Source organism: Sinohyriopsis cumingii, chromosome 14 (assembly GCF_028554795.1).
Source record: "Sinohyriopsis cumingii isolate HCF-2022 chromosome 14, ASM2855479v2, whole genome shotgun sequence".
NCBI lineage: Eukaryota > Metazoa > Mollusca > Bivalvia > Unionida > Unionidae > Sinohyriopsis > Sinohyriopsis cumingii.
In genome coordinates, this window is record NC_142974.1 from 100722249 (window position 1) to 100745129 (window position 22881).

Here is a 22881-nt window from a genome sequence, read left to right on the forward strand (position 1 = left end):
CCTCAGGGATTGTAAAAGTACTGTAATTGCATGAAATGTTTCAGGCATAACTCTCATTCTCTCACTCCCTCTCTCTCTCTCTATATATATATATATATATATGGGATTGAAATAAATTTGAAATCTTGCTTGATTCTATTCATTAATATACAATGATTTGTATTTCAGAAATCATCAAGGAGAAGTATGACTTTGGGAAGGTGATGGCGAGGCAGAAGCTTTGCAATTTGGTTAAACCATCAAGAGTACCATCACTTCCACAGACTTCAGTGGTGACAACAGAAAAATAAGAAATGTGGTGAATGAACTATGAAACAACATGTGTAAAAAAAAATATTTTAAATTTTTTTAATTAAAATTGAGATAGAAATTAACGTGAATTTCTGTTATTTTGTTGTTAAGATTGCTTCAGAATAAATTCAAACTATAACTAGAGTAAGAGAACATATTTTTAGAAACTCGGATGATATTAAGGAGCCAGTAATCTGGATTTTATGACACACCAGTAGAAGTGTAGCGACATTTATGACAACTTAAGCCATGTTGTCTACTGAATACTAGTGCGCAACCTATTAAGCTACCAGTGACAAGTATAGTTTTTAATTTTTATTTCCTTGTTTAAAAGTTACTAAACATCACAGTCAATACAAGGAGTTGGTTGGGGTAATTTGGATCATGTTCTTCTTGAAATTATCATCAAATAAAAGTTGCATCACTGCTAAAAATCTCGTTTTCATAAAATATTGCAACAATTTTCAGCTAAATTTTAGTGTTGTATAGGGTTTTCCAGCCTACCCTGGATAAAGACTGGAATATTAGTCCAAATGCTCCAGCATTTTCCATGCTAGAATTGTCTAGGGTTTTCCAGCCTACCCTGGACATAACCTGGAATATAGTCCAAATACTCCAGCATTTTCCATGCTAGAATTGTCCAGGGTTTTCCATCCTACCCTGGACAGAGGCTGGAATATTAGTCCAAATACTCCAGCGTTTTCCATCCTAGAATTTTCCAGCGCTTTCCATGCTAGAATTGTCCAGGGTTTTCCAGCCTACCCTGGACATAGGCTGGAATATTAGTCCAAAAACTCCAGCGTTTTTCATGCAAGAATTTTCCAGCGTTTTCCATGCTAGAATTTTCCAGGGTTTTCCAGTCTACCCTGGACATAGCCTGGAATAATAGTCCAAATACTCCAGCGTTTTCCATGCTAGAATTGTCCAGCGTTTTCCATGCAAGAATTGTTCAGGGTTTTCCAGCCTACCCTGGACAGAGGCTGGAATATTAGTCCAAATACTCCAGCGTTTTCCATGCTAGAATGTTCCAGCGTTTTCCATCGTTTTTCATGGAATATGATGGACATTCTACAGCCGGGTTCAGAGCAACGCTCCATGTAGTGTAGAAATAGTAAAAATAACAAACTTGTGATAATGGACAAACAAATAACAAACAACACAACATCCCATAAGCTATTATTGCCTTTGACGAGTCAAATTGAGAAAGCATGGTGATTTGTACTTGCTGTTATTCTAGTGGCATATGAGTTGTCAAAGAGTTCAGGAAATGGAGCTTATTAAGATATATATTTCAAGCATGCTATAATGTATCTTCCAAGATACCAACTTTGGAGTGCTTACCTGACCACATTTGTGATACTGAGTCTATTAAAAAAAGGATAACTATTTATTCCACCACAAGGCAACTTCAAAACTTGCATGGTTCGAATTTATCAATCATGAAAATTTTGCCTGCATCATTTAAGTAAAGTAAGGATTTCGTATATCAAGAATCCAGACAAAGAAATAACTGTCATGTTCCTGACTCTCATAATACTGCAACTTCATGCACTCCAGAAGAATCCTAATATCAACAAAATAAGGTAATAATTTGTGAAATATTAAAACGTTGTGGTGTTACTGACAAACAATACCTGTGGAATTTGATCAATGTGTGTCCCCACTAAAATTACTGGTGGTGGGATGACTTTATAAGATGACGTATGGGAATTTGCAGAATTCAAGTTTTCCTTGTCAGGTGATGCACATGAATGTATAGAATTCATCCAGATCTCAACTAGGTCTAAAAAAGGTAAACAATTGAAAACATGATTGATTCTGTAAACAATGTCAGAATGAAGAACATGTCGCAAGGTATTGTTATAACCAATACTCACTTTCAGTCCCTGACATAATGTTGTTTATTTTACCTAAATAAAATATATGAAGCCTCAACTTCGATAAAGAACAAATGGTCCTTGCAACAATAACTTACTTTTATTCTTATCCTTCAAGTTTTAATTGTGAAATTGACCAAATAAAACGTCCTCCACCAGCTTTACTGGAAATGCATTTTCATTAGGTGTTACATATTTAACTGGAGTATAATAAAACTGTTGTTGAGTGAAATTTTACCTTACAAATTTCTGAAACAAAAAATGATTTTTATAAATCATTAGTTTGAGAGGGATCCAGTTAATCATAGAAGGATAATACTAACCCTAAAAAAGCAGCAAATCTGGAACAAAAATTGACACATAATATTGTGGTGTGTTTAAGTAGAAACAGCCCAGAACTCACCATGAACTTTGCACTTCATTATCCCCTCACTGTCAAAGTAACACTCATCTTCTACAAGATCACTGACCTCTCTACTGGCATCTGAAACCAAGAGATATATGGCACGTCTTGTCAGGAACAACTGGTGTGTCGTGTAAAAGGCAAACTGCCCTGCAAAGTCGAACACTGACAAATACGCATATTTGCTTGTATCTTGTTTTGCTTTATTGGGATTTTGTTGCAACAATTTTATCATTTCCCTTAATGGTTCTGTCTTGTGACTTTCAGTGGCAACATTTTCTCCAAGCTCTGATCCAGGCATTGTGTTTGTTTCAGACTGAGCGAGACTGCTCTGAACTACAGTGGAGGGTGATTCTTCTTGCAGACTAGATGTAGATGAAAGATTCTGGCCAAAGTTCTGCTGTTGAGAACGGCGATGTAGTACTTCTGTATTCTTGTCATCATCGGCAACATGGCTCATAGGATTGCCATCAGTTCTCTCCCTTTGATTAGAGCTTGCATCTAGTTCCAAATCAACTACCCTTCCACCTGTTTGGTAATTCTCATTTAGGACCCTGACAAGGCGCTGCAGATTATAATCCTGTTCTGAATCTGAAAACAGAAGGAACACTGAATACAGCTAAATTCTGATTTGCATCTGGCAATCAAGCTGTAATGAAATTCGAAAGCACAATACAGTTCATAGAATATTTTGCTCCACTACATTTTATGGTGTAACTATTCTCCTCCAGGCTCACTACAACATCAAGTGTTGCAGTTGAGGGGTAAATACCACGCAACTCATTTGTAATGAAATTAAGAAATAAATAATGACATGACAAAATCGCAGTTTTCCATATTCTAATGTTAGAACAATAAGCAAAGATTTTATCCTCTGACCTTCATGAACCTCACTGCTCCATTTATTTTAAAACTGTAAAATTTATTGGTGACATCGCAGACAAATTGTGGTAAGTCTCATGTTTATGTCTTTCAGCACAACACTGTCTGCTATGTTTACAAATAAAATGTGCATTTTTAAAATACCTCCTTTTTTGTCTTAAGACGCAGGAGGGCTGGGCTTGTGTGGGACTTTCATGCTAATAAACACTGTTCTGTGGGGGGGAAACAAGAGAATTATTCAACAGGTCTGTTTTGATGCTTGCAACTTCAACAAAAATTTATTCATACAATAATAATGCCTATGTGTTCTTTATTGGGGCATTCTACTGATATTATGAGCTTCTGAGAGAGTGGTGGGTGTAAGGTGAAGTTGTTTACATTTGCAACATGTACAATGGAGAGAATGTTGCTATACTTCTATGTTACTTTGATCTACTATGGCTGCAATTTCTTTGGATACTGAACTTGTGGATATTGTACATGACCTAAGCCCACAACTAACTAAAATGACTGCTCCTTTGTGCCAAAAAATCAGCCTGAATTAATCTAAAGTACACTATCTTTAGCAGTTATGAAAATAGGGACAACAAATTTTGTCACACTAGACAATGCCAGCTTCTGAAAGTGAAATGAATGAATTACCAAATGTATAAAACGTATAAAAAAAAAACAGTATTGGCTCTAATCTTACAATTTACCTCTGAAGTTCAGGAAGTGAAAATGACCAAGTAGAGCTAGCACTTTTTTAAAGGTACACATCTAAAGTAAGGCCAAGTTGTATACTCTATAACCCATATTACACCCATCAATCATACACCAAAATAAAGGGAATTAAAACTTCTTTGAACTATATCTAGGGTATACAAGTTTTTTTTTAAATTACCAGTACAACCAGTTAGGAAAACCGGGGGTATGTTTTTCACTAAATTTCTAACCCAATATAAAATACAAAACTGAAAAGCGCCACCTTAGAACCATTTTCAAGATATGCAATGTGGCTGTCATGTTGGACAACACTCAAATGGAACTGTCTACATTGAGAAGATCACCCCCACCAAACCCCCATCAGCCACAATCGCATCAAACTAAAATAACATTTTCCTTCAATTTCCTGGCTATTTAAAATAAGGAGCAAAATTATGTGTGTTTCCCATTGCACTGGTTTTAAAATTAGGGTAGGTAGGTAGGCTTTTTATATATCCATAGCACAAGTGCATATGACCATAGTATGTTTTTGAATTTCTAAAACAAGAAATATATAAAGGTATTTACCCGTTTGTTTTGTAAATCACCTCACTTTCTGACCTAATTGGGGGTATACATGAAATATAGTGATGGGCATAACATGAAATATAATGATGAACATAATGTTAAATATCATGATGGAAATAACATGAAATATAAGTAAGTAACCAAATATGATATCATAAGTTTTAACAATAACTTTCCACAGAATAAAATGCAACACTTTACTTTAAAAATTACTAAATGTTGATCACGAATTGCAAAGGTCATTTGAAATTTAACCATAATCAGTGCCTGTCACACTTATTAAAGTAAATCTTGTTTTAAGTCAACTTTGTCCCTAGCTGGCCTCAGTGGTCTGAGCTGGAAATATTACACAATAAAACCCCAAAATTCAAGCAGGCCTCTCAACAAAAGTTTAGGATTAGGAGTCCTGGACTCTTCACTTATGAAACTCAGGAATTTCCAGCATATTTCTGAGACTCCCTGGCATAAACTCTGGAGTCCCTCACTTTCAAAAGAACAGAGTTAAATAAAAACCACATTCTTATTATTTTGATAATATCAGGATAGAATTCTTAGCCATTTAAAATAACTCACTAAAACGAAAACCTTTTTCAATATGCATATAAATTTCCTAACTCCACAACATCACAAAAACAACACACAAAAAAAACACAACAATAAAATCATAAATGTCTAATAAAGATATTTTCCATTAAGTAATGTTTTTTTTAGAAAATGCTAATTGTAAATGAGTACAATGATGGCAGATACAAGATCTTGCTCAAAGTTCAGTTGACAATGGAAACAGTCCTACTTCCCAAGCTACAGCTACAATGGACCACTATGATGACTGCCGGGGAAGATGTGTTGGGTTATCAAACGGTTCATCAAATCTAATGGCATCATTATCAGTGAGTGTTTGTGATACTGGTGTTATACTTGGGTTAGAGATGCAAAAAATGTTTTGGCTTTCTTGAAAAGTAGTATACAGCGCTGGCCGACTGGACCGTTTTGGCCCCTGCGCATCAGTAATTAAAAACATATATCTATAGAGAGAAAGTAATTTTAAATCGATGGACGACAATGTTAAGTTCAATATCATATAAAACTTGTTTAAAAGTTTATTTCCAAATGCCATGCTCACTGAGGGCACCGTGCATAAATCCAGAGGTCCAAGCCAAATGATTCAAATTGGGCCATGCATTTGCTAAGGCCATTCCTGATAGTATATGGAACCAACCTACACAGGATGTGGACTTAGCCAAAACTATGAAAGCTAGGTGCAGACAAGTGACAGATGGACAATTATGATGTGAAACAAGCACTCCAAGTTTACCAACCTGGTGATTTGGTGTGGTATTTCTGCACAAGAAGAAGTAAAGCAATTTGTCCAAGGTTATAGAAATCATATAATTGACCATTTTTGGTCAAGAAGAAGATGAGGTTACCTGATCCAGTTTGATGTTCATGGCAAAGAGAAGGGCATTCATCATAACAAAATGAAACAGTATAGGGGAAATTACCCTACTGAATGGATAAAACTTAGACTTTCAATAAACAGTTCTCTCTCCGTTGTAGCTGTTAAGAGCCCTATTGATTGGTACAGTGGTGTAAGAATAATGCATAATATCCATTTATTACAAAATGCTTTCAATTTTTCTTTTAATTACAGTTATAGCATGGCTGCCAAACAGGCTGAAGTGTCAAATTTCATTATTACAAAGGGGAGGGACTACCAGTGCATGAGATGTCAAAATGGGAGAACACATCAGAGTTATTGAACATATTTAAAGTTCATATATTTCCTCTGTATTCAGTGCCATTTTATTGCATAATTTTTATGTAATACTAGACAGATATGAAGAGGCTGGAAAAAGCAGAGAGCCAGAGTTTATTCTATTCATGGGCAAGGAAGAGTAAGCACTCAAAGGCAGGACCCATTAAAATCAATTTTCCAGATGTTGTGCTGGAGGAGACCATGGTTGCAACCGGACTGTTAGAAAAGCCTAATGAAGACACCCTCCCAGAAATGTTACATATGGAAGGACCTAAATATAGTAGTCTAAAAGCAGTGCTATAGGGTAATATAGACTTTCCAACTGCTGAATAAGCATCTTAGAGATCTGAGATAAGGCTGACAGTGTGCAAGATGTAGGTCTGACAAGCAAGTCAGTTAAATTAGTTTGTATGCTATGGAATAAACATGTGTTTGTAGAAACAGGTCTTTTCCTCTCTCATTACAAAACCAAAACATTACAATGGTGAGGAAGATGGGACATAAAGCTGATGATAAAAAGCAAGAATAAGGACAGTGGTGTCATTTTACTTAGAGAATTATTACAGACCTGCAACCGTGTTGTACACTTGTAGTGAAAGTCTACATCTCTGATACTAGCAGCATGTTTGCCCATTTTCCCACCATTCTCTGTCCAAGAAATCACACCTGACGTTTGATGGAAGTGGGTGAAACAACTTTTAAGAAGAAAAACCATTATGCAAAAGTCTGTAGATCAAGACTCAAGGCAGAAAGCATAGTTTATCAAGTAGAAATCCAGAAAGATAGATCAGGTACATGTATTATATCTGAGAGCTCACATTAAGAATATACCTGTAACATCGCCCTCTTAGTAAGAGGGGTGGTTCACTGGATTTGGATGGCGTTATCTAGAGGATGAACTCCCTAGATATTATACACCGGCAGGAGTGAAAGAAGAATAGAATTTCAACAGAGAAGTGAGTGAGAATACTGGGAAGAAGTACAACATTACGAGCCCCTTTGACAAGAATATAAGAAATTTAATCAGAACAAATCAATAACGGCAATTCCAATTCAAGTTCGATTATATCAATAGAATTTAACAGGAGTGTCCAATTTGAATTTATTTCATCATCATAACGAGAGGTGAAAATAGTGCGATGTCCACGACTGATCTGCATCACCATCCTCTCTTGACCATATATCAGTGTCTCCTAGTTCATCCTTCCTAAGCTCTATGCTTTGCCCCTTCATGGACTTCCTGGTCCTTTAATTCTGACCTCGTCCTTCTTTTCCTGGGACTTCTGTCTTCAGACTGTCCTGTCTCTCTCCCAGAAAGCTTATTGCTTTCAGAACTTGTGCGTCCTAGCACTAAAACCTGTCTTTCTTTTTACAGGACAGCCACCTGGTCTCTTTCTTGTTTAACGAGGAAAGCACTGTTCTCTTTAGGCTTCCACGGAGTGGATTACTTTCCTCTTTCAGGAAATTTCAGACTAAAGAATTTTGACTAAGGTCGTCACTTTAATGTCTGATTGCTTCTAAAGTGTACGCCTTAATTTATTCAATGGAAGTGCTGATAGACATAGGATCAGGAATAAATGTCATGGTTAAACATACATGCAATGCTGAAACATAAACCTAAACTAGAGAAAACAGACACAAATATATCTGCCTATGGATCAGAAATCTAATTACATATAGTTGGAAAATTTCAAGCCAAGATTGAGACTAAGGATAGAATCACTACAGCTCCATTCTATGTAACCAAAGGAAATTTTGGAAATGTACTGAGCTACGAAACAAGCATACAGTTACAAATAATTCCAAGAATCTATGTTACAGTGAAGAGCAAGTGTGAAGAACTGTATAAAAGGTTCATAGATATCTTCAAGGGAATTGCTAAACTAAAAGACATACAGATACACCTTCGCACTGATGATAATGTAGTCCCAGTAACTCAGTCCCACCCACGTATTCCATTTCACATTCAGAAGACAGTTGAAAAAGAGCTGGGAAGACTAAAAATTACATATTATTGAGAAGGTAGATGGACCAACTCTTTGGGTTTCTCCAACTGTGGCTGCTCCAAAACCCCAAAACCCAATGAAATCAGAATCTGCATTGATATGCACTTGCCCATTGAATCAGTACTACACAAGAGACGCATCACACCCAGTACTACGCAAAAGACGCATCACACCACTAATAGACAACATTATAGTAGATCTCAATGGTGCAACCATGTTCTCAAAGCTTGATCTGAATTCAGGCAACCATCATCTGGAACTGTACGAAAAATCAAGAAACATTACAAGATTCTTGACTCATATTGGACTATTGGAGATATAAACGCCTCATTTTCGGAATACCATCTGAGCGGAAATATTTCAAAACGGACACTGTACAGCACTGGAAGGACTAAAAGGCACAATGAATATTAGCGATGACATTCTAGTATTTGGTCGCACTCAGGAAGAACACGACAACAATCTAGAATCTAGAATTAACTCACATAAATACAAAGGCTCTGACACTAAATAAACACAAGTGTGAGGTCAACAAAGACAATATTGAATTCTTTGGATACATTTTCAGCAAAGATGGAATTTCTCCATATCCAAAGAAAGTGGAAGCAATTAAAAGTGCCAGTATTCTATCAAACATATCAGAAGTATGCAGTTTTCTAGGCATGACAAACTATGTGAGATGTTTTATCCCAAATTATTCAACAATCAACGAGCATCTTCGAGCCTTACGCAGAATCAACCATTCTACTTAATGTTGCTTGTTGACAACTACTCAAGGTATCCAGTCGTTGAAATTATTAATTTGACATCAACAGAAACAGTCATTCTGCAACTTGACAAAATATTTTTAATGCTTGGAATATCAGAAGTTGTAAAAATGGATAATGGATCTCCATTTAATTGATAAGAGTTTAGAAAGTTTCCAGAATACATGGGATTTAAGCATAACAAAATCAACTTTATGGCCTCAAGCCAACAGTGAAGCAGAAAGGTTTATGAGGACAATTGGAAAAACAATGCAGCTAATGCAGAACATAACAATTGGAAACAAGAAACTTTCTACACTATTACAGAGCCATGCCTTATGCAACAACCAACGAATCTCCTGCCAAAATGCCATTTTTACAAAAAATGAGAGCTAAACTCCCAAGTATACAAATCAAATCATACGACAACAAAATGAAGAAAACCGATACTGAGAAAAAGGAAAAGATGAGCTATGGCAGATCAAACCAAAAAAGATAAGTTAAATTTCAAAGCTGGAGACAATGTAAAGCAAAAAAAGCAAGACAAGTTATCAAGTTATCAACATATTATTAACTCCATTCAACCCCAAACCATATGAAGTTGTCAACAAAAGGGAACAATGATAACAGCAAGAAGAGAGGACCATCAAATAACTAGAAATGCGTCATACTTCAAGACAGTAAAGAATTCATCACATATTCCACCATCCCATGACCAGACATATGATACAATAGATCAAAAGAAAGATGACACATATCCAACATCCGACCTAGCATTAAGAAGACCATCCTGAGTCAGGAAACCAACAGACTATCTACAGGATTATGCGTGTGCAAAATAATGTAAAACTTTTCGAAGGCTTACCACATACATCTTGTTGTATAATGTTTTACTTATAAGTAGTGTAGTATTCTAAACTGTTCTGTAGATCTAGATAGTTAATAACAATAACATGTGTATCTCATTAAATGGCAGTTCAGTTTGAAATGGTGAACTTGAATTATATCATCATTCAAAAGTCAGAACATTATTAGGACTAAACCATGAGAACTGTAAACCTACTTTACACAATTCTAAGTTGACCATTTTGTACATTATCAAAAGGAAAATATCAAGCCACAAAGTTTATTACACTCATGAGTTTATATTATGTGAATTTCTTTTGTTAAGTAATGTATTATTATCATTATGACTAGTTTTGAAACACGAAACTTATTCTCAGTTTAAAAATATAAATTTTAAATCTGAAAGAAAAGGATGGATGTAGTGTTCTAGAAGCAGTGCTATAAGGTAATATAGACTTTCCCAATGCTGAATCTGCATCTTAGAGATCTGAGATAAGCTGACAGATAGGGTGCTAGATGTAGGATTGACATCCAACTCAGTTATAGTTTGCATATAGTTTGTATGCATTAAGAGATGAGCTACAAAATTCAACCAAGACATTGTAAGTGGGAGAAGTTCAAAGGAAGCAAACAAAAATGTTCAATAAAATGAAGGCAAACCATACAAGAGGTGTTACAAATTATCAAGTGGAAACCATGTGAGAGTGATGGACTGGTAGACAGGAAGTACCTGGTGGGGAAGAGATCAAGAAGCAAAGAACAGAGGTAGAGCAAGGACATCATGGGGGGAGGGGAGCATTCCTCCCCCCTCCCCGAATTTGCATGTGCTGTAAAATTGCTGTAGCCTATATACAAAAATTAACAAGCCCGTCAAGTCTCCCCTCCGAAAAAAGTTGAAATGACGTCCCTGAGTAGGACAGGGGAAAGAGTAGATGAGAAAGATTCAAAGGAGAGGAGAAATAAAAGGCGACATCACATATATTAAATTAAGACCGCAATATTGCTATATATAAATTGAGGAAGAGCAATTTGTTTTTATTCTATCAGCTTGATCTTAAGCTAAAATTCAGTTACATTTTATGTATCTGACTTACTAATTTGGTCCATATTAAAATTAACAATATAAATGATTTTATCCTAGAGATATAGAAAGTTATATATAAATAAACTTTAAAGAATTTGTATTTAGTGCCTTTGCTATGTAACTAAATTAAGTATTTATTCCCAAGCAAAATATTCCATGACAATGATTTTTTTAAAAATACATTGCTTAAAGTTTTAATTATTGTGCGTGCAAAGGTTTTTCCCCAGAAAAAGTGATATTTAAATTCTTTTTGCATTTTTGATGATGATATTCAATTTGAAGTTTAAATTTAATTGATTTATGGAATAATTGTGGTGTTCATATTGCACACAGGTCCAGTTTATATTACAAGTATTATGAGTTATATGTTCAGTTTCTATTTATAATACTGCAGTTATATGCATGTCATATGTGAGTTATGAAATCACTCTTACTATCATCTATTGTCATTTCATCTTATCTGTAGATGATTTATACTGACTGACTGTTTCATTTAACTGCTATGTTAGCAAATTGACAGTTTGTGTTGTTATTATGGTGTATTCATATGGTAGTAAACAATTACATTTGATGGCTGTCAGAATAAAAAAGGAATTGCTTGCTTGTCCTTTTTAAAAGAAGTTTAAACTTTGTACACACAATATCAAGTTTAATAAGAAGAAGCACAAGAAGTTGTAAAGTGAATCATGTTGTACTAGTAAACGTACTAGTAACAATACTACATAGTTAATTCCCAAATATATGCATTAACAATACCCTATTTTCCCACCACTGATTTTGTGATCTCTAAAACCTGATGTAGCAATAGTACTACATAGCTCTCCACCAAACCGATGTAGTAACAATACCCTATTTCTAGGCACTGATTTTGTGATCTCCAAAGCCTGATGTAGTAACAATACTACATGGCTCTCCACCAAACCCATGTAGTAACAATATCCTATTTCTAGGGCACTGATTTTGTGATCTCCAAAGTCTGATGTAGTAACAATACTACATGGCTATCCCCCAAACACATGTAGTAACAATACCCTATTTCTTGGCATTGATTTGTTTTCTTCAAATTCTGATGTAGTAACAATACTACATGGCTCTACACCAAACCCATGTAGTAACAATACCCTATTTCTAGGCAATGATTTTGTGATCTCCAAGCCTGATGTAGTAACAATACTACATAGCTCTCCACCAAACCCATGTAGTAATATTACCCTGTTTCCATGTGACATTGTAAAGCAGAGTCTGTGTTCTCCAAAATATGATGTAGTAACATGCTACATTGTCAATCACCAAATTTGTGTAGTAAGATTACTTTATTTCTAGGTGACATTGTAAAACTGATTGTGTTTATCTCCAAAACTTGATGTAGAGATAATACTACATTGTTCATTCATTTGTATTACCCTATTTCCATTTGACAGTGTAACACTAACTTATTTGATTTGCAAAACCTGGTGTAGTAAAAATACTACATCGTTAATTCCAAAGCACAGGTAGCAACATTACCCTATTTCCATGGTAAAAGTATAACATTCATGTGGTTGTTTAAAATATCTGATGTAAGATTACTAGATCTATGCCTCACACTGCCTTCAGAATATAAAAAAATGATGTGTTGTTATTCCTATATGACTTGAACTTTGTGTTTAATATTAGTTGTAAATGCTTTTTATATTCTTATATTACTCTACTGATTATCAAATGTACTACACTCCCAAGTGGAGACTGCCCATGGTAACCGCTCCGGTGGCCTAGTGGTTAGAGCATCCGCCTCGGATGCTGGAGGTCGTGGGTTCGATCCCCAGCCGAGTTATACCAGAGACTTAAAAAATGGTACTAACAGCTGCCTCGCTTGGCGTTCAGCATTAAGAGGTTAGTGTTAGGACTGGTCGGCCTGGTGTCAGGATAATGTGACTGGGTGGGACATCATGCTACATGTCTGCGGCATGATGCCCCAGTGCTAGACATCACTATAAACTGCCACATTGCAGACATCGTAGCGATATGACTGAAAAATTGTTAAAGCTACTTTAAAAATCAAAAATCACATCACATCACATCACTGCCCATGGTAGTAATAATAGAATCCATCATATGCCTCTGTGTAGACTATGATCATTCCATCCTTGGCTCAGAATTTAAAGTGGTACACAAGGCTGTGCTGAGTGTTTGATGCAGATCTGTAATCCCAAGGGGAAAATTTCTATCCCAGATCAAAGCACAATGATTATTATTTTTGGACACATTTTTAATCAAAACGGGAGTCCATGTCAAAAAGGCATACTGGTAATATTGCAGCAACTTTGAAACTTTCCTTAATTAATGATAGAGCTTAAAAAGTTAGATTTACACTGAACTATTCAGTGGAAACTTTCAGTCACTTGTTCCTTTTGTTGTATAAAGTGTTCAGTACATTTTTACATGGCTAGTTATATTTATGCATGATTTGAGTTCTCAAGACACATTCAATATCATGCATAACTCTCTTACTGTGGATATTTTACAGATACTGTTTTATTTATTGCAGACTGTTGTTTTTGTTGTTATTTTTTATTGAATGTGCAGGAATCAGTTATATATTTGTTTAAAAGTTTTATTTTTCTAATCAGGCCAAACATCTCATATTGTAATTCTTTTATGTTTGTGAAGACACTTCGCATTAAGCAGAGGGTAATGTGAGATTTAGCATGTTTACAGCAGTGTTCATGTCGATGTCTGATAAGCATATTTTTAAGAACAATCAGCAATGAAATTGACTGGCAGTGAATGCAACCAACTATAATGTTATGAATACCTGTATTTTTTATACAATTTTCTTACTGTTTATTGTTCTGAGGCTGCAGTTGTCAATTGTTTTCGTCGCTGTTACTTCTTAGTCTAATGCAGTATTTGACCTGATTGTGGTGACCTTGCTAGGGCTCACCTCCGAGCCATCACTAGTTTTGATTCGTGCATTTAAAGATCAGAAGTTTTGTCGAAAATTTTGTTTTTATATTTCTTCACAAAGAAATTGTGTTCTTGTGAGGCAATTATTATTTAATGAACATTTATCAAGTTACTGTAAAAATTACATTGTTTTTTATTGTATATTCTAATTTTCTTGACTATATTCCGTCTTGGGGGTATGATTTTCCGCAGTGGCTTTCCGTACCATTCCGTAAGACTTATGGGATTTCGTAGGGTATAAAAAAACAGAAGCCTGGCGGAATCAGGAGGAATGGTCAAACGTTTATCTTAGAGATCCATCCCATTTTAGGTCAGAAATCAACATCATAGGTAGAGATATTAAATTTATTAGTATTTGAACTTGTACTAAATAATTCTGATTTGATTTTGGTCTATTTCAGATAAGGAAGGGGGAAGTAATAAGCGAAATCATTACACATAAATTATTTCTTTAACATTATAAGCATAAAGCGTTAATTCTTATAGGAAGATTTAGTGATCTGAAATTTTCATTATAATTCCATTTCAGTATTCATGTAAACTGTTGTCACTGAGATTTTAGTCGTCCACCCAAGTTATATTTTGTTTATTTTACTGTGACATTCATCACTGTGCCATTATCATTAAATAAGATAACAGCTTAAATTATTTTAATTCTTAAGCTTATAGATTAGCTAAATATTTACATGTTATTGTTGAGTCTGATGAAATTATTTTTCCAATAAACTGAGGAATCTAAACTCAGGGTTTGATTATTCAATTAATTTTAAGATACATTAATGCACACATGCATTCATTTGTTTGCAATACAATTACCAACATGCATTCATTTGTCTGCAATACAATTACCGATAACTACATACATCCGCAATGTTGACTGAGTCACATACACACACAGTAACCCAAGGACATTACAGTATACATGATTTTTTATACAAGGATTCAAATTCAAGACCTTACCAGATCTATGTGGGCTTTCTACTATCTGCAACATCCATAAGGTTTTGAGATTATCGTTGATGTTTAAGATAGAGGAAGAGGGAATCACTTATGACTGGAGTTGATCAACTTTTAAATCAAATATTGGAGTTTCTTCAATTCTGTGGTAGGACAAAATTACAATTTAAAGGCAGTCTACTACAAATATGATTTTATGGTTGGAATCTATGGCTTTTGAAAAATAAAAAGAGTTTTTTGTTGTTTTTGTTTTTAAAGACAAAAACAATTGTATATATGTGAGGATTATGCCCAGCTTACAGTAACCAGTTGAAACCAGTCTAAAAGAGACAGGAAATGTAATAACAGTGTGATGATATGTGTAATCAGGGTACAAATGCAGACAGTTATAAACAGCAAGTTGCAATTGATTACCTTGGTGTTGTAACCTGGAGATTTTAAAGCCAAATGTGGGATGTTTTATGAGGTGTTATAAGTAATAGAGGGAAAAGGGATAGTCAATAATGGCTTTCAAGTCTTTTAACAAATATAGGGTGACCTTTTAATTTTTATATTGTTCAATTGTTATTACATTGCTCACAATGTATTGCTTACAGAGTAATAATTAAGGGTATTTGATAAATTCCTTTATTCAATTCATGTAAAAATGCCAAAACATAAGATTTTTCCAAGTATTTAACAAAACATTAATAAGAAGTATGAAAGTCAGGAATACATCTCATATCCATAAACTTTCACTTTAGGATGAACTTGACTTGAAGGATTGGAGAGCAATCAAGAACTTGAAAAAGCCAGCCACAGAAAAAAATTGAAGTTTGATTGTTTTTTACAGACTAGGCATAGTTGTTTTGTCATTGCCACATTTTGATAATGAAAGAAAACATTTTATAGTCTTCTCAAAATTAAAAATTTTCAAGGGAAATCGGGACCAGAAAACTATCAAATGCCTGTTATGTGTCTTCTCATTGTTCCAGACCTACCAAACCTGACGAGTCCGTCTCAGGAAGGCAGTTGATTTTTTTCCGTAAGGTTGACCAGTTTTCAGTAATGTGTAACAAAATACCATAAACTTGTTGTAAAGATGAAAAACGTAATTAAAAGTTCGGTATTCGGAACGTGCAGTGATGACAAACATTATGTTCAACTGAAAAGTTTGTAAAATACACGTAGATTTTATTTTCCACTTGTACGGTTGCAAAATTTTTAGTCCCAAACCCTATGGAGCTCAATGGCTTGTTGCTATCTCTCAACTTGATGTAATTCTTGGAAATTCTTTTTTACATTTCACATGACGACGGCAATCATATGTCCCGCCATGAGTCATACTCAAATTGGTACGTGATGTCCAATAAACATAACTGTGTCCCTTCCAGCTTTTATTCAAAAGAATCTGAATATTCCTTTTTATTTTTCTGTGTTAATTATTAACACTTTTCAAGAGGCTTATTTCCCCTTTTATCTTAAACATGGATCGCTTGCTGGACACCATTTAAAAGAAATTCTATGTATTCCAGTCAGGAGCATTTCACTTGCATATTAAGCAGGTGCGATCATGGCCATGTCAAGCAGTAGCGGGCCAAAATGGTCTGACATTCCTTAAAGATATGATAGCGAGCCAAAATTTGGATGACATACAAAGTCGAATGCCTGAGCTAAACATCATTACCAAATTACGCCATGCGAAATGTAGCTTGCAATATCAGCATTGATTATTAAATAGGTCGCATGAGAAAGGAAAGAACTGTCCTCCCTTGCATTATTAATATTTTATATTATACATCTGACTGATAGTTAAATTGTAAACAACCATACGAGCCACTATGATGTTATGCTAACCATTTCCATTTTGTAATACTAAATGTTATTCCTAGACAGGGGCTTGTATTGTTGCTTACAGTTTACATGTCATACATGTACAATTATAATAAAATTATAATATCTACATGTATAACAGATAATTCAATTTTAGCAACGAGCCTTTGTGATTCTTACATTATACAGAGTGTGTAATTCCGTGCATAACCAGAATAAACATATATATATATATATATATATATATATATATATATATATATATAAAAGCAAAATTAAAATGCAGTAAGCTTGATTAGCAATTTTCTATACAGGCGTGAGCGCTGATTAAAAATTCACATGTTGTTTGATGCCATTCAAAATATTTATAAAAGTCCTACTGTGCCCCAAAGAATGTGTACTAATCATCAACCCATCACTGTCACACACACACACACACACACATTTCCATGGTCATATTGTTACATGTATATGCTGTGGAATAGCCATTTAGTATTTCAATCCAAAATGTTGATAAAAATAAAAAGCGATCTTATAATTTAATAATCTATAAATTCTTAACTCACACTCAGTTTTCATCATCATAAACAAAATTATAAATTCCTGCTCAAAGATTAATAAACCTGAATTAGCTACCTTTGCTATTTAAATATAACCATATTTCCAACAATACAATGGAACAAATAATTTAGTTTTCATTTTATTTTGAGTAGTAAATTTACAGATTCATAAATAAAGATAGCTCTGTTTATTTCTTTTGATAAACATTTTGAATTTAAGCACTAAATGACACAGGAAAGTTATACTGCTTGTCACCACACATAAATAAATATTTATCCAATAATTAATTTTGAGTAGCAATAGTACTTGAAATATGATGGATAAGGTGTATTTTGGTATTCAAATGAATGCCTCTCATCCATTGCATTCCTTAGATGAGGGTCCATTTTTAATTGTGTATAAGGGTCCTATAAAAGCTGTGGACTCACAACCTGGTTGGGGAAGGAGAGTCCAGATTGGATGGTAGATATAATACCTGAATTCTGTTTTAATAATAATAGTAATAATATTAAAATAATATTATTTGGTCCTAAGTAATAAGCTAGCCACAGGCTTAGTATTTAACATAAATTCTTTGTACACAGAATTATTAGTAGATTCAGAAATTTACCTCTCTTGCTCAATCCCTCCCACAAAACAATCTAACGAGTAGATAGCAAGATTAGCTAGCCATTAGACTACTAAAATTATAAAAACTAATTGTCATATGGAAAATTAACCAGCCTTCGGCCTGTCGACTACCATTTAATTTGAGCCATGGTCACATAAATAAGCATTTACTATCCTCCTAACCTGAACCCACAGGCACTTCTACCAAGACTACCTGGTTAATGGCTTATATGGTGTTAGTACAGATACCACTCACTGTGTAGCTATGTTACAAAGAAGGTTAGCATGCAACAGAGGGTGACTAAAAGCCAAAAGGTGCTTACAGGATGCAAGCAGCATATACATTCGCATAAATAATGTAGAAGGAAAATGCAAATTTTAAAAGTGTAATAATTATACACACAATATAGGCAATGTGATAACATTCAGTACTAAATACCTGTAGTAAAAGGTAAATATCATAACCTAAAAGCTCCCCCTTGTCTGAATATCTAAAAGCAGCAGATGAAAAAGAAGTTAATTCAAGTACACAACATCTTGAAAATATGTTATTGTTAATTCTGTGTGAAGTTTCCTTTCATTAGCCCCAGTGACCTTGACCCTGATGCTAGACCTTCGAAGCCAGAAACTGATACATCTAGGTCTCTTCCTTGCCACAAATGCAAACTATTTACAAAGTGTGGTATCATTGGATAGTGGAAAACTTTGTCACTGTGAAGAATTGAAGCAGAGATGGATAACAGATAACAGCATAACATGACACATTTCATCTCATGGCATTTGTATAAATACTGAGGTAAATCTTGTATGATTATTATTTATGCCCACATACCTTTTGTTCGCCTGGACCATTCATGGGTGGACAAAGAAACATCACAGCAATTGACATAGACATCGATGCCTTCTGTACTACATCTCTCGGAAATGTTCACCTCCTTGCCAAGAAGACGCTTGACCAGGGTTGTTTTGCCTACACCCATATGTCCAACAACCATGATACGTATGCTGTGCACAGTTTCCTTTCCATCTTTTAGAGCCTCTTCAAAAAGTTGGATGAATCTGTCATCCATTTTCAGAATTTCTATTGGAACACCTGTGCATATAATGGACTAGTTACACACACACAAATATATATATATATATATATATATATATATATATATATATATATATATGTGTGTGTGTGTGTGTGTGTGTGTGTGTGTGTGTGTGTGTGTGATGTGATTTTTTATTTTTTACGTAGCTTTAACAATTTTTCAGTCATATTGCTACGATGTGTGCAATGTGGCAATTTATAGTGATGTCTAGCACTGGGACATCATGCCTCAGACTTGTAGCATGATGTCCCACCCAGTCACATTATCCTGACACCAGGCCGACCAGTCCTAACACTAACCTCTTAATGCTGAACGCCAAGCGAGGCAGCTGTTAGTACCATTTTTGTAAGTCTCTGGTATGACTCGGTCGGGGATGGAACCCACGACCGCCCGCATCCAAGGCGGACGCTGTAACCACTAGGCCACCGGAGCGGTCTTATATATAACAATAAGGCAGATTTTTAAAAAAAGACGGACTTGAAAATTTAGTGAGCTCAATCTGAGTTTTCAATCTATATCATTTTTATTCACATTATTAGATGTCTCAACATTTAAAAATCCTTTGCCAATAAAACTCACCATATGCAATTTATTAGTGTTCAATTGTGCACAAATAAAAAAACCACAAGTGTTAAATCTCCAATCTCAATAAAAGAGATCTACTGATATGTACACTGTAGTGGACACAAAGGCACTAATACGATTCTGCTCTACAGTTACTATGTGCTTCTGAAAAAGGGGCGGGTATTAAAGTGAAATTATTTGCATTTGCAACATTTATAATGGTGATAAACATTGCCAATCAGGCACCATCTAAGGCAATAGCTGATCAAAAAATGTACAATTAGACCAAAGTGCACTTAAGTAGTTTAAAATAGGGACAGTGAATATATACACATGCAGGGTTCATAAAGAATTCTGAATGATAAATTCAAAGACTTTTCCCAAACTTTCAAAGACCACAAACATAAATTTCCAAGACCTATTTTCGCAAACATTTTGTATACAAGTTATGTTACATGAGAAAACAATACATGCAAAATATTACAATATTGTTTAATGATGAAATTCAAACTATAATTAATCAAAAGAAAGAAACATGGAAAACTCGACTACACCCGAATCTAACAACCTTGGACAACATTATTTGTGATTATGGAAAGAAATTAAAATGTTTGGGTTTATTTTAATTGTCAAAGGCTTTTAAAGACCTCAGGGTAATATGCTCGATTTTTCCAAACTTTCAAGGCCTTAAAAATGCCACCTCATTTTTCCCAAATGTCAAAGACCTTCAAAGACCGTGACACAAATTGTTAATACAAATTCATGGTTTTTTTCTAATTTCCAAATTACCTTTGCTGTCTAGGAAGTGAACATGACAAAACAGAGCAAGCACAGCCAATCTATATCTTGTCCATCACAAATTACACCCATGACTCATAGATCTAAATAAAGGGAATTAAAATTTATTTAAATAATTTAAAGTTTAATTAAATAATTCCTACAATATACGTCTTTTGTATTAGCTAGGATTACATTTTCTTTAACAATCAAGCTCTACATACATTACAAATCTGAACAGCCAAACCTGAAGATTCCCATTTCCAAATGAATTTTTTCAGTCCCATAGATTTTAAAGTGCTGATTTGTTAATTAAAAAGGCAACATAAATGGCCTCAAAATCAGTGTCTTCCAGATGCATACAACTAGAGATGCAACAATCACCTAAAGAAACCAAGTAAAATATAACTGTTTGCAGAGATTACGAACTTAACATTTCTATCTTAAGCATGAATGACAAATCAATAATACATTATAATTTATAATATATAAAATATTTGTTACAAACACAGTTATAGGAATGCATGTCCCTATACTTGTGTCATGCTGTCCTTAATAGGTTAATTTTTTTCTGGCAAACAAACTTACGTAATCACTCCGTCTCACATTTGGAACATTGCAATCAAAGAATGTCCTTAGCAGATCAATTACAAAATTTGATACAACTTTTTCTTCAATGAAGTTTCCATACATTTTCTACCAAAAGGTCATGAATAAATAAAAGCTGATCATTTATTTGGAGAAGTGGGGGGAGGCAGATTAGTTTTTAAGTCCTCCTCATAAAATGAAATTATCCAGTAGTCAGTCCCCAAATTAAACCTTGCTTCAAATCAACAAGAACCACGTAACTACCCTTCACATATAAAAAGATTCATTTAAATTATTAAAGTATTGTGAATGATTAATTAGGACTAGATTTGTCACAGAAGGATGGACAGACATGCAGACCAGTGACTGACTGGAACAGCAATATCCCAGATACAGTACGGAGATATCAAGACGGTCAAATTAGGTCTGGTTATATCATGTGCTAGATAAAATTATATTTTGGAGAAGTCAATTGTTACCTAAAGCTTAAAAGTATGGATAGTCTCCAATTATTCTGAACTCTGTGTTCCAAACTGATATACAGTTAGATACAGTTAGATCTTTTCAAAATGTGTGAAATTAGTTCTATACAGATAACACAGGAGTCAGACGTTTTATCAATAAAGTGCAGCGAGATATCGGACAACATGAAATCACAAACGTCAGACCCCTGTGCAGATAACCACAGGGGTTTATATTGTTGCTTGCAGTTTACATTTAAATCACAAGTTATATATTACTATTATGCTGTAATAATATTATACAGTACATGTTTAATTTATAGACAAATTGTAAGCAACTATATGAACCCCTGTGGCACACAGGTGCTTGACGCGAGCTTGATGTTAAGAAGAAAAAATAATCTGAAGGAAAAAAAATCATACAGTGACAAAAATACATTAGATTACCCCCATGACGCATTCTGACATAGGACCCTTTCTATCGAAATATAAGAGAATTTCGGAGCCTGTCATTTCAGTTTGACACAACGCAGAAAAGTCAATTATGGCTTGATGAACAGAAACATATATCAGCAGTAAAAGAAGCGATATAGTATAAACATGTCTTTTAAGACGGAAATAGCTGAAATCGAGAGTCATGGGTGGAACAAAGTATTTGGAAGTTTCGTACTTTCTCTCTTATATATTATGGTAGAGAGGGTCCTATATCAGAACGGGTCATTGTTTTCCATCAGATTATTATTGGGCTTTTTTCTCAACATCAAGCTCGCGTTGAGCACCTGTGGTATTAATCATGTACAGAACTGTCTTCACAATATAAATATTTTTAACTTATATTTCAATGACCTATATCATAAGAGCAACTGAACAAAGAATATGTAATGTAGACATAATTAATGTATTTCAAATTGATGTTGCAAATTTAAATGATTCCCATGTATACATGTAAATGTGTGACAAACAATATCAATAACTGCTATTGTTTCAAAATTTAACTTCTTAATTTTAATAAAAATGTCGGCCGTTTTATACAATATTACTTTACAATATTAATTTTATAATCGTCCGACATACATATCAATCTAAGTATTAGCCCAATTTCCAGTCTTGTCTTTTCAGGTTGCCATACAAGGACAACGTGGACAGGTCGTAGTAAAATATGACGCACATCGAATAACATATCTTATAATATCCAAAATGGTGTAAAAAAACCTTAACTGTTAAACTAATTACGGCTGATCCAATTAGTGTTTTGTTCGTTGCTAAATCCGCCCTGCAATATCAACAAAAACTGCGGGAATTTAGACGCTGCTAACCTATGAATGAGATCTGGTCGCGTGCATGTT

At 34.5% G+C, this 22881-nt stretch overlaps 1 protein-coding gene across 1 annotated transcript in view; it reads right to left on the minus strand.

Moving 5' to 3' along the window:
• The window catches only part of LOC149784490 (uncharacterized), a 200423-nt gene that overhangs the window by 76438 nt on the left and 101104 nt on the right, over positions 1–22881 (minus strand). Inside the window, exons 4-6 of the mRNA XM_089932578.1 lie at positions 18881–19141; positions 2572–3162; positions 1926–2074 (exon numbers count right to left, since the gene is read on the minus strand). Coding sequence (XP_089788704.1) covers positions 1926–2074; positions 2572–3162; positions 18881–19141 — 1001 coding nt within the window. The remainder of the gene's footprint in view (positions 1–1925; positions 2075–2571; positions 3163–18880; positions 19142–22881) is intronic.